Below are 12,521 nucleotides of genomic sequence, written 5' to 3'. Positions count from 1 at the left end.
ACCACCCAAGTCAACGGCGCCAAAGCACGCCCACGCAAGAAGCGACAAGATCCCTGAGTCCGGGTATGCGACGCCATCTGAAGGTCTTACGTTCTCGACAACTCGCTTGACAGCCACTAGAACAACACCCAGCGTGCCCAAAGACGTTTGCTCACCGCAGAACTTCTGCCTGTCAAGTCGTGATGGCAACCTTGTCATCCACGCGACTCGGAAGCCTGTGCTGAACACAAGAGACGTCCACTCCTTTAAGCATGAGACAGGGCCAGCAGTTACAGGCACGCAGGCTACGAGCAGAGAGCTGCCGAACCGGGAAGACATAGAACAGTTATCCGAAGATGATGATCTTAGAGAGCTTCCCGCTGTCACATCTGATATGGCCGAAGCAATATCTAAGCTTGTGGCACAATTCTTAGGTACGGGAGATCAAGGCTCGATGACGAAGCAAAACGTCGGGAGTGCCGCGGTTGTTCTGCCTTCGGAGACCGAAAATGAATCTCTTGATGATCGACAACCTGTCCAAGCAGTAGCGGTACCACCTGTCACGGCATCTACTCGATCCGCGCGGCGATCCACGGCGGCGACAAGACGGAAGAACGAATCATTAGCTGCTAACAACATTGCAGACATAGACCTCAGGGTAGTCAGCAGAGAAGGTGAACCTGATTACAAAGAATACCTCGTGGCGTTCCTTCTGCTTGGCGTTTTCGTAGTGCTTCTGTTCGTTGTTTTCTACCTTTTGGCATCGACACATGGTAGAAACAAAGCTGGCTCGCATGATTCACTTGTCTGTGTCTCCGACTATTGTGTAAAAGACGCTGAATACCTCGGCCAGCTGCTTTCTTGGGAAGACGATCCACCCTGTGGCAACTTCTACATGTTCGTGTGCCACCGGTGGAAGAGTCAGCACCTGGAGGTGCCTCCTTCGTCCTTTTTCACCCAAGACGATGACAGCATCGCAAGTCTCGAACGGAGTGTGTACGCTATGTTGCAAACCAAGGCGGAAAATTTGAAAAGCGTTACATGGCTGAGAGATCTGATGGATAAGTGCATGGACGAGAAGCAAATAGAAGGTGACGGTTGGGACTCAATGCTAGAAATAATGTCAGATGCGTCGGTTGGACCATTTCCCATGACGCCACCGGTTCGAAGGAGCCTGTCAGTGTGGAAGTCTGCTGGACGGCTTCTGAGGAAGACAGGAACCACCGCTTTATTCGCTATAACTGTCGGCGCTGTTCCATCAGGTTCGCCAAATAGTATCCTAGCGGTAGGCCCTCCGGAAATGCCTCGGCACGGTGCTATGAGTACCGACAGTGTCGTCAAACTATACACAAACGCCATATTTTCTGCAGTCAAGGCTTTGAAAAAAAGATTCGTTCCAGTTGAGAACCTGTTAGAAATCACGAGATTTGCCGCTAGCTATGAGAACGCCATGAGTCACAGCGCAGTAAGTGTGGCAATAACCATGTCCACAACGAACTCCTCATCGCCCATTGCCCAGTTTATGTCCAGTGTCTTTTACGATCGTTGGCCCGGATATACAGACAAACTGGCCTCGGACGTATTGGTATCGTCACCGAATATTATAAGACGGATTATCCAACTCGTGGAAAGCACCGAACTACACACGGCCATAAACTATCTCGCGCTACGATTTATGATACAGGTATCGGCGTTCATTCCCAACACAGGCCTGGCGCAGGTGTTCTACACTTTTCTTACCGCCCGGCCTACGATGACATCACCCCGTTGGAAAATCTGTCTTCGAGCTGTGGAACAAGCGCTAGCTCCCCTCATGTACGCTTCGTATTTTACGTACCAGAACCTGCACGCGTCATCGTCACAGTTTGCTGATTTCGTCGGCGAAGCAGCGCAGGAATTTCTCCGCGGCGTGGATGATTCGTCGTACTTCACTGCCTTCTCTAAGGCAGCTTTCCGAGACGTATTGAGCAAGACGCATTTTAGAGTACTCGGACCCCCGTGGGTGAGTGAAAGCGCTGCTATGGAAGCCTACATTCAAACTCTACCGGCCATACGTCCAGCACACACGGCTCTGCAGTCATACACGGGCGTATACGAAGCCAGCTTTCTCTACTCCCTGTCTCGTGGCTTTTCGCAGCAATGGACGCGGTCTATCTTCGCGACCGATTGCTGGCACGAGCTGAACCCTCGCACTCTGTACGTTCCGCTGCTGACATTCAACGCGACTCTTTGGTCCCACCCTGATACCCAGTCTCTGCAAGTCTCCCGGGCCGGCTTTCGTGTGCAAGAGTGCATTCTGGAGATGCTCTTAGGACATACCGCCTTCGCGAACGACCATCTGCAGTGGTGGCTGGACGAAGCGACCAAGCATAAGCTAGAAAGTAGTGAGGCTTGCCTCAGTAGAATTGCAAGGCGAGGCAACATAAGGGAGCCTCTCGCCATTGTCAAGCGTAGCTTGTCGGTTCGTCTCGCGTACGAGCAGTTTCAGAGAAGCGTGAATGCGTCCGGAAGCAGGCTTACGCTTAGCCTTCCCAACGGCAAACTGCTTACCGACACGCAACTTTTCTTCGTCCTGCTGGTGCTGCAGTCCTGCGAAAGCAGGCCCGCTGAAGACGCCGCTCCAAGCTCGGAACTCGAGTGGAACGCCGCACTTGGAAACGATCCCGAACTGTCAGTGGCATTCGGTTGTCCCCGTGGTTCCACGATGAACCCGGCGAGGAAGTGTGGCGTATAAGTGGCCAATGACTTTGTGATTCGCGAATGCATTAAAGGTTCAGCACCTGAATACTTTTAAATGAGGAGCATTTCTTTGTCGCACGATGTCGCGCTTAGGCGTCGGCGGTTATCCTTAACACTTTTACTGTGCATCATACAGTTTGATACAATAATTGTATGAAACTCTATGCTGTGCATGATGGCGTCTCGTGCCGGCCCAGAAAGACACCCTCAAAACTTTCACTCCGTTCCCCCTCTCTCACCTCGCAATTCCGACACAGGCAGCGTCTGCTAGTAAAAAAAATGCCACCCGCATATTTCCACGGAAAGAACTCGAGTAAAGGCGTCAAAAAGTGGTGGGGGGTATCGCGTGAATGTTTGGGAAGGCTTAATTATTATTTCGTCTTTATTTTATTTTTGTATATTGAATGAAGTAGAAGCGTTCCCTTCCACGTTCAGCGAAAGCCAATTAAAGGCGACCTTGACTAAATATGTGGATAGCAAGACGGCGCGTCGTCTGCTACGGATACTTCTGGTTCGAGGCCCATCCCTTTGCGGCTTCAAGTCGCCTGCTGCGCAGTGTAATCGAGGAGAAAAAAACACGCAATTTGTGACGCGTTTGTGTCAGCTTGTTCAGTGATTGTGTTCGTCAATCCTTTTGCGAATCAATAGATGATACTTAACGCATTTCAGAGAATGAAGCGAGTAGTGGAAATGGGCAAACGCGAAGAACGGTAAGAGGCGAGTTTAGAGCGCAACATGTGGTTATACTTTGAAAGATGCGGTAATAATTTGCAGATCCACCTCGATTTGGTATTTTCACGCACAAACGCTGACCACTTCAAAATAACTCCCATGTATGGCCACCTGGTGCCAAATGTTAAGATACGTAGGATGACAACATAAGTAGGCGTACTCTGCTCGATCAAGTACGAAGCTATAGTGTGTTTACATTGCATATTCTGCATCGCCAACTGTCCGTAATATTTATGGAAACAACTGGCGCGTAAAAGGCGCACGGGACAAAACTACAGCTCTATTAATGGTATCATGAGACGTATAAAACGATAAAAGTCGCTTTTGATGAAACGAGTAGCATAGAATGTGTCTCTATTATGCCAGGCTTGACACCTCGAAGTGCCTATTGGCTGCGTTATGTATGTTGATTGCGGATATTTCACATGCATTGCATTGAAACACAATGTTCGAGTGCGTGATGGAACGACATTTCATGTTAACGAAGACGAAAAGGCGTCGGCGATTACGGATATATGGAATGAAGCAAATAGTTTCAGCGACAACAATAAATAAATGAATGACTATAGAAAGCAATTGGGAAACAAGTATTTTAGGTGTAATAATTGGTTTTACAGTCTGAATCATCTTCCTAGCTTTCTTTTTTTTCATGTGCATGCACTTAGAGATTCGTTTCACGGTCGTATGGACTTGGCACGTCGAGCGGGGAACACATCTTCGCCATTCGTTCAATTGAGTTAAAGGCAGGTTATGTACTGCCTGGTCGCCCGCTCGAAGTATGACCACCCAGCAGTACATAACACTCAAGGGACAGTCACGGAAACAGAGTATATGTGCCGCCACAAACACCATCTCAGCACTCTTGTTTAATGAAATTATGTCAAGAAATGAAACTTGCACTCAAAGCTTGCTAAGAAAGTATATACGTCAGTTCACATTCTCTTGGGCTACTGTTCACTCGGGTTGGGTATCGCACGGGACTGCTTTCAATGACTCGGCTAAGTACGAAGTCATCACAATCGATTCATGGCTGGTACGTACTGTTACGTACGTACTGGATAGAAGACATGACCTCGCGGTATAGGCTACTCTCGCCGTGGGACTAGTGATGCTATAGTGCATTCGCGCTATATATAGAATAGACAAAGTTTTGAAAAAGTATGAGGGGAAAATAAAACTTTACAGAGTTCAAAAAAGCACGAACAAGTTGTAGCCGATCGTTGCAGATTAGATTTTGTCGCCCTAACTTGAAATAATAGACGTAGTCACGAAAAATAGCGTCAAGGTTCAAACGAAGTGGTCGCATTCGCGAGCCCCATCGCAGAGCCGACAAGTGCACGTTCAACCAACGCACCCTTGCTTCGTGCTCATAGGCGACCCAGTTGTGCAATTGAACGCTTTGCTAAAGTCGCCGCTATCGCGAAGCGCGATACTCCAGTCGTCAACGCCTGCCGGCCAAGAGCGCTCAGGTCCGTCAACCGTTTCACAAGACTGTAGCATGAGGTAGACGAAAAACACTTGGGTGATGGTCATGACGCGGCCGTTCATCAGCGACGTCACGAGGTCCTGCTTGGCAGCGTCGCTTTTCCGAAAAAGTCGGAGGGCAACGCCCGCGGCGAGAACATCGCGGAGCCGCCGCAAGCCCTCACTGTTCGCGCGACCCCGCAGGCACTTCTCGGCATCAGCCAGCCTCGACTGGGACGTTTCTGTGAGCCAACGAACGGTGCCATCCGTCGAGTTGCTCTCCTCCATAAGCATATCCAGCAAGCATCTGCTCAGTCGCGGGGCCAAGCGCGACAGCTGCACGTAGTCATCGTCGCTCCCTTGAAACGCCTGTGTCACGTTGAAGGCGACTAGAGGGACGTAGACGGTCCTCGGGTACGATTCGTACCAGCAAGTAGCGCTGAAGATGGAACGGCTCCATCGTGTGCGCGTTCCCCTGCTCAAGGTATCGAAGAATGTGTGCTGGAAGAACGCCACGTACGTCTCCAGCCCGCGCCGCGTCGCCTTCAGATCAGGAAGACCATCGATGTAGTTCGCTATAGAAGCAGTGTCGTTGATCCAGCTAGGGCTGACGATATTTACTGCGACTTTCGACAGGATGCGATGAATCGCAGCCTTGGAACTGTCTTCGAATAATGACGAAGCGTCTACCTCCGCAATAAATGCTACGATTGCTTTGCTGACGACTTCGACAATGGATGGCATGGATGCTTTAAGCCGGGTGTCGTGGAATAAGACGCTGTGAACAAGCGGGTACAGGGCTTTTTCCGTAGCACGCACGCACAGCTGCCAACGAGGCAGATCCATTTGGTGCTTGCCAAAGACCATTGTAGTGTAGAAGTTGGTCAGCCCAGCTTCCGGTATAAACGGAGCGATTTGAATCATCAACCGAACTCCCAAGTAATTCATGACGGTGTGAGGTTCTGAGTTTGCAACCATGTCTATGACGTCACTGAAGAATTCGGGCGAATGGATTGCGATGTATGACCTCGCACCGGTAAAAATGGACTTCTCGCGTCCTCGAAATACTGCAGTCAGAAATTCAAACATATCCGACCGTGAGTCCAGGATATCGATCTTTGAAGCATCTGTGTTCATCCTGGACTGACCCAGTTTCTCAAGATCGCTGGCGAATTTCACTATGGCAAGGATCTCCACGGGAGGTACGTAGTCCTTCTTGAGCGCCTTGATTGCAGCGAAGACAGCAGCTGTGTACAACCTGATCGCTTCGTTGGCGTCCACGTTCGCTGCAGTCGTCAGAAGCTCGGGAGGTCCTACCGAGACGATGTTTGTTTTAGAAGATGCAGCATGAGACGCGACGCCTACGCTGAGCAACGCAGCGGAACCTGACATGCGCAATATATTCGCGGCTGTCGACCACACAGAAAGGCTGTCCCGCACAGGTGGCGTCAGCGGGAAGCCGTCCAGAGACAGATCTGACATCAGCTCGAAAAGTGCGTTCCAGCCCCCATCCTCGATTAACTTGACATTCATACACTTGTCGTGGAGATATCTTAGTGGCCGCAGTATCTTCGAGCTTCCGGAGTCATTACGAATCGACGTGTACAGTACGTCCTCGAGGAAGGCGGCGTAATCATCGTCCGTCGAAACCGATGTGTCCTTCAAAGGCGTAGCGAAGCGGCTTTTCCAGCGCCGGCAAACGAACGCGTAGAAATCGTTACATGGGTTGACGTCCCGCCAGGACAGCAGGTTGCTGAGATATACGGCGTTTTGTACGCAGCTGGAGGAGCTGCAGCTCACGCTGTGCCGGCCAAGCGCACTATCTTCGTCTCGAGTTGGATGCTTACTTGACGGCCAGAAGAGAAAGCCGAGGAACAACACCAGCGCGAAGGCCAGGCATATAGCCATCGAATACAGGTAGCGTTCTGAGGGCGCTGGTTGGTTCACTCTAGGAATGCCTGGCTCGGCGATCGCAATATTGTCTCCGTGTGCCATGTCTGGCAGCATAGGAGGCATCGTAATCTTGTGGCTGCGCGAGCTCCTTGCAGTCGACGCGCGCGATGCTCTTCGACCTAATAGGCTTGATTCTTTGTTCGACTCCGACTTGGCGCTCACACCGAAGCAAGCAGTTGATTTAACGTGTTCTACGTCACCCTCCGGTGATGCTTTGCTTCCCTTATGATGATATTTTGAGGAGAGCTTCTTGTTAGAATGATGATTTTCGTGCAGTAGCTCATTCGAACTAGTCCTCTCGGCTGTGATTTTGCTTTCATTGTTGTCTGTCTTGCTCGCCCCTTCTCCTGTACAATCTACACGGTCAGCGCTCAGCGCTGTCACAGGCAGGTCATCGAGAACCAACTTCGACTTGACAGTGTTTGGTGAACCCTTGTCGGGGGTAAAGATCGACGCAGCCGAAATTCTTCTTTTCGTAGAAGTAGCAGCTGCCGGTGCATTGTAATGTAGATCAGACCTAGGTATTTTAGTTACAGAAAACGTACTACTTTTACCAAAAGGAAGATGCGCCGAAGATGGTGACGGCATCATGTTCGAAGTTTGAGAGGGTGTCCTCTGGTTGCTGCTCTCCTTACATAATCCTTCTTGAACATTCATTCCTGACCTCACTTCGCATTTCTCCACGGCGTTCTCAGACACATTTTCTCTAACTGACTGAGGATGAAAGCTCACGCTTAATTGTCTTGTAGAATCAACTGATAAATCATCCAATCGCTTGCGTTTCAACGCTGCCTCGGTAAGCCGATGGTGCCTTTCAGCATGGGAAACTTCATCGGTATCCTTAGGCTTAAAAGAACTATGCGGCCCGTGTTCCTCCACCGTGGAGCTTTTCACTTCGCATTTCTCCACGGTGTTCTCATACACATTTTCTCTAACTGACTGAGGATCAAAGCTCACACTCAATTGTCTTGTAGAATCAACTGATAAATCATCCAATCGCCCGCCTTTTAACGCTGCCTCGGTAAGCCGATGGTGCCTTTCAGCATGGGAAACTTCATCGGTATTATTAGGCTTAAAAGAACTATGCTGCCCGTGTTCCTTCACCGTGGAGCTTTTCTCCGCATTGGTTGCGCTCGTCGCTTCTCGGCTGGATGAAAGGGTCGAATCAGTCGACGTGTCACGATCACCTCCTTTTCGGCTTGTGGTCCTGATAGGACTCTTAAAATCAAAAACACGAGCACCCGTTTTGTTTCTCACCAATCTGTCTTCGCCTTCAGTGCCTGGGATTTCTTCGGTCTTATGTGCTGTCGACAGGCTTTTGTTTGTGTCGAATGTGAATGAGTGACTTGCTACTGCGTCCTGTCTCGGAACTTCACGCGGCTGTGCCGGACCAGAGCCTTCGCCTCTGATTCCCAAGCTGTCTCCCACACGGGCCACGGGCTTGAATTCCAACTGTTTCTCTTTCACGGTATTAATTCGGACTTTATCCGCCGATAGCGCACCTGCGTTTTCTCCATTCGTTGAAGTCAGTCTATTAGACGTGCCTGGCTCGGTGCTGGAACTTGAAGGTTCGCTTCCTGAGGGATCCTCGCTTTTCCTTTGTGGCATAGCTTGCGTTCTGCTCTCAGGGGTGGTGGAACTGCCAGAGGCCAAGGAACCAGCATGCTCTCCCACCGATGATTTCACCGCAGCTGAAACATTTTCTTCAGTAGGCTTTGGGGAACTACGGTTCACCTCTTTGTTCTGTGGTGCACCTGAACCAAGCTGACCACGGCTTGCTTCAACGTCTGGCTTGCGGGAGCCCGGCTCTGCTTTACCGTTCCCGCCTTTCGGTCTGGCCTTTTGTTCCATAGCGCCCCGATTCTCCTCGGCCTTTGATGAGGTGCCTGCGCTCTTTTGTTCCACGGAACAGGATTAAGTCCAGAAGCGGATTGCGGCAAACTCGATGTAGTTCCCCCGCTGGCAGAATTAGACGCTTCGCGTACTTGCGCGTCGTGGCTCCCAGGTGTCGCGCTGGACGCCGTCTCGGGTCGAGCTTCGCTGTGTGCGGCCAACGACTTCACTCCGGACGTGCCATGTTCAGGGTCGGCCTTTGACTTGTCTTCGTCAGTACTGGATGATGCTTATTCGGTAGTGCTGCTCATGGCGTGAAGGCCGTTTCAGCAGAAGCGTCAAAGTGGCAGCCTGTTGCAAAAGCGATTGGCTGTGAGCGCCTTGAAATGATCGTCTCTTGGATATGTGATGCAGCTGCCCTCAGTAGCGCGTTCACCGCGAGACAAAGCATGCCTCGCGCTGATGATGACGATGATTATGATGAATTCACAAACATGGCTCATACCCACTCAGGGAGATTAGGCAATAATTGATTTTGTAATTTAAATATACTTTTTTTATTCAATACCACGTCAACAAAACATATCGCAAACTAGCATTGTTTCAGTAATGCAGTTTCGAAAATACTATAATAATGAACTGTGAGAGTTCGGTGTAAAGAGATTCGTTGCGCACAATCATTCGCCCTCTGTCGTTTCATTTAGCCATAGTTCGGTTCTAGCTGGTAACGAAATTTTCCCTCTTTCAAGTTTGCCTTCGACTTAGCTGCTAGGCATACGATTCACACATCCCACACGTTCAACCCTCCGTAGGCTTGTTCTGGTACGTCCATTGTCTCTGTTGCCAACTCCTTGCCAGCTTGGTATTGAGCTGAAGTGAATTATATCACAAGTGGGTTGCGACGATGAACAGTCAATAAAAGCTGCAATTAGTAACGGGAGCTTAAAGTGCCTACTTTAAGCATATACTAGCTTTGCTGGGGGCAAATGTAAGAACCTACTTCTTTATACACCATGGGGAGTTTTAGAATAGCGCACCGCGAGCCCTTGCGGTGTGGTCGCTACCACTGCGCATGCGTCGTAACGCGAGTCGGCGTTCGCGTTCACGGACCGCACGCGAAAAATCCGAAATTGCGTGCGGTGATGGCGGCCCGCATGTGGCCCGCAAGCGCAGGTTTCGAGGCTACGGTGTCGCTGCGATCGTGCGTTCCGGTTCGCAGCAGGGCAAACGCTATACTAAATCTCATACGGCGCCCGCTACGCCCGCAACGCCCACAACGCCCGCAGCGCTTGCAAATGGTATTCTAAAACTCCCTAATATCGGCTTACTTGCTGTTGCGTTACGGGCGGAGTACGCATAGCAGTGCAAGAGAAGGGGTCGTTGTGCGCTTATGCAATAAAACAGTCGCAGTGCACTTATGCAATAAAACAGTGTGTAAGGAGACAGGCAAGAATTACATTGCATATAAAAGGCATTACATAAATTCATGCGAATCATATGAAACGATATTTGCATATTGTATCTACCGAACGGTCTTTGCGCTTGACGCCATGGGGGTGATAGTTTTTTTTTTTTTGAAGAGAAACAAGTCCTTTGTGGTAGCAAGCAGAAAAGGCCCTTTCTCTGGTTTACTTACTTATCATATCAGCCAAACTAATCAACAAACCTCAAACAGCAATTGCGCAAGCAATATCTTCACTTATGTGCACAATTTCTGCATTGTTGAATCCGTTGTGCGAATGTGCGACGAGTTCAGTGTGAAAAAATTTATTTCATAAGCGAAAACACGATCCAAACTACACGCATAGAACTGTTCCCCGTTTCTGAGCCAGAAAGTAGCTGTATAATTGACTCCCACATTTAATTAAAAAGCTCTCCTTAAATAAACCATACCGATCAATGCTTGCAATCCCAGATGCCCCAGTCTTACTTCATTTTTTGTCTTTTTGAGTAGAGCAAAGACACTGAACGTGTTGAATTGAGCTACACACTGAACGTAGGCTCACGTAGATGTTCATAACTATGCAAATGAACCAAGAAGCCCGGCCTAAGAGATTCATCTTCTACCTACGCAAGTTGTTCAAGTGAAAATGCCAAGAGGGATGATCAGACCTGCCCGAAAGCGACACTTGAACAAATGGCTTCTCGCGCCAAAATTCAAAAATGGTTCTCGAATGAGAAGCCTTAGATAAAAGCTTGATTTCGTGAAGAATAGCACAGGAACGATTTCGTGTAGCATACAGAAACCAAACGAACGAGTCTCCTTCTATCAGCGTTCCTCAGTATACATCACTCGGAACGATCAATAAGCCGTAGGATTTCTTCTCGGAACAACGCTTCAGATTTCAAATGCCCCCAAAACACGCATTCAACGAGAACTCTGTGAGTGTTTGCTGAGCAGGGTGCTTTACTGATAGGGGAGTGCATCTCACAGAGTTTTGAATCATTTCGCGGTGTCGCATTTGCATTTTGCTTCTCTTTCATGAAGCGTTTTAAAGTTTTGTTCGAAGTAGCTTTAATGAACCACGCCCACGCAGAAAAAAACACATGCTCGATGACAGAGTGACACCTTTAGTTCACGCGAGTATAATGAAATCTTTTTGACACGTCTAAGGCTCTTAGAAGTTATATCAACAATAGCAGCCTTGAAGAATTCGCTTATGACAATAATACATCCACAACGTTAACGTGCTTCGTGGTAAACGTGTTCTTTCTGCCTCCATGCAATGCTTATTTTTTTTAAATGCCATGCGCCACAATACGATGACAAAGCGAATAATTTTTGCTAGGCAAGCCGCTCTATAACATAACCGACGAGGCAAGTTCGCGCGTATTACAGCCGTGGCTAATTTTCTTGCGACGGTCTTCGTAAACAGAAAAAGTGCCGCCATATCCACGAAGTGAATGATGATGAGTGGGCGAAGCTCCGGAGGTAAATCTGGTAAACCATGAATCCTCTGTACATTTTGCCCACTCGATTTTATTACATCGCTCCCCCTAGCGTACGTCGCCGCACTAAATCGAACGATTGCCTTCAACCAATGACACGCGCCATATGTGACATCATTCCTATTTTATAAGATCTCGCGTCTTTCATCAACTACAAGTACCGCTTTCTAGTTTATAACATCTTGCATCTTTTCATCATCAGCTACAAGTACCACCATCTAGTAAACACTACAAGAACTAAACGAGAGGTGGCTACATACAGGAGACGGTACCGCCATCTAGTGAACACTGCAAGAACTAAACTAGAGGTGGCTACATACAGGGGACGGTACTGCCATCTAGTGAACACTGCAAGAACTAAACTAGAGGTGGCTACATACAGGGGACGGTACCGCCATCTAGTGAACACTGCAAGAACTAAACTAGAGGTGGCTACATACAGGGGACGCACAGCCCACGCCCTAAGGAGCATCGCCCCTAAAATGTAGACATAAAAATTGGCCCCGTATCTGCACGTTTCACTGCAAATGTCGTCTAAAGACGATTGTCTTGCGTATGTAGAGAGTTAACAAAACGGTTGTTTGATGTTCTGCGCGAGAAAATCGGTGAATTGTATTCTGGAAGCACTGCGTTAGAGAGTATCGATTCATGCAGCGAAGGAGAACGAGTGTATCGAGGCACGTTATACACGAGCGCTATCTGGCAGTTATCTTAGAAAACGAAGGAAGACGTGCGCACGCACGGAGAAAGATGCGCGCCTGTCTCGGAGGCAATAAGGTGTAGAACGCAAAGCGATGGGTAGGTTCATCACTGTGTCGCCATAGCAAAGCGTGTTTCCAACGCGATGCAGGTGCAACACGATGCACAAAAAG

At 49.0% G+C, this 12,521-nt stretch overlaps 2 protein-coding genes across 2 annotated transcripts; one reads left to right on the top strand and one right to left on the bottom strand.

The window, feature by feature from the left end:
• The first annotated feature begins 1,462 nt into the window (after nt 1-1,462).
• LOC119165670 (membrane metallo-endopeptidase-like 1) lies at nt 1,463-2,713 on the top strand. Its single transcript, XM_037417771.2, has one exon. It carries the CDS (start codon nt 1,463-1,465, stop codon nt 2,711-2,713), a length of 1,251 nt encoding a protein of 416 aa, XP_037273668.2.
• Nucleotides 2,714-4,791: 2,078 nt separating this feature from the next.
• On the bottom strand, nt 4,792-6,930 carry LOC142767360 (endothelin-converting enzyme 1-like). The gene has a single exon (XM_075868870.1). It carries the CDS (start codon nt 6,928-6,930, stop codon nt 4,792-4,794), a length of 2,139 nt encoding a protein of 712 aa, XP_075724985.1.
• Between the last annotated feature and the right edge of the window lie 5,591 nt (nt 6,931-12,521).

This window comes from Rhipicephalus microplus, chromosome 1 (assembly GCF_043290135.1).
Source record: "Rhipicephalus microplus isolate Deutch F79 chromosome 1, USDA_Rmic, whole genome shotgun sequence".
NCBI lineage: Eukaryota > Metazoa > Arthropoda > Arachnida > Ixodida > Ixodidae > Rhipicephalus > Rhipicephalus microplus.
Note: the sequence above shows the minus strand (reverse complement) of the source record. Positions and strands in the feature narration are given on the sequence as shown.

Bases quoted from the DNA above. Each gene is read 5' to 3' on its own strand.
- LOC142767360 (XM_075868870.1), bottom strand. From the start codon at position 6,930: ATGCCTCCTATGCTGCCAGACATGGCACACGGAGACAATATTGCGATC.
- LOC119165670 (XM_037417771.2), top strand. From the start codon at position 1,463: ATGTCCACAACGAACTCCTCATCGCCCATTGCCCAGTTTATGTCCAGT.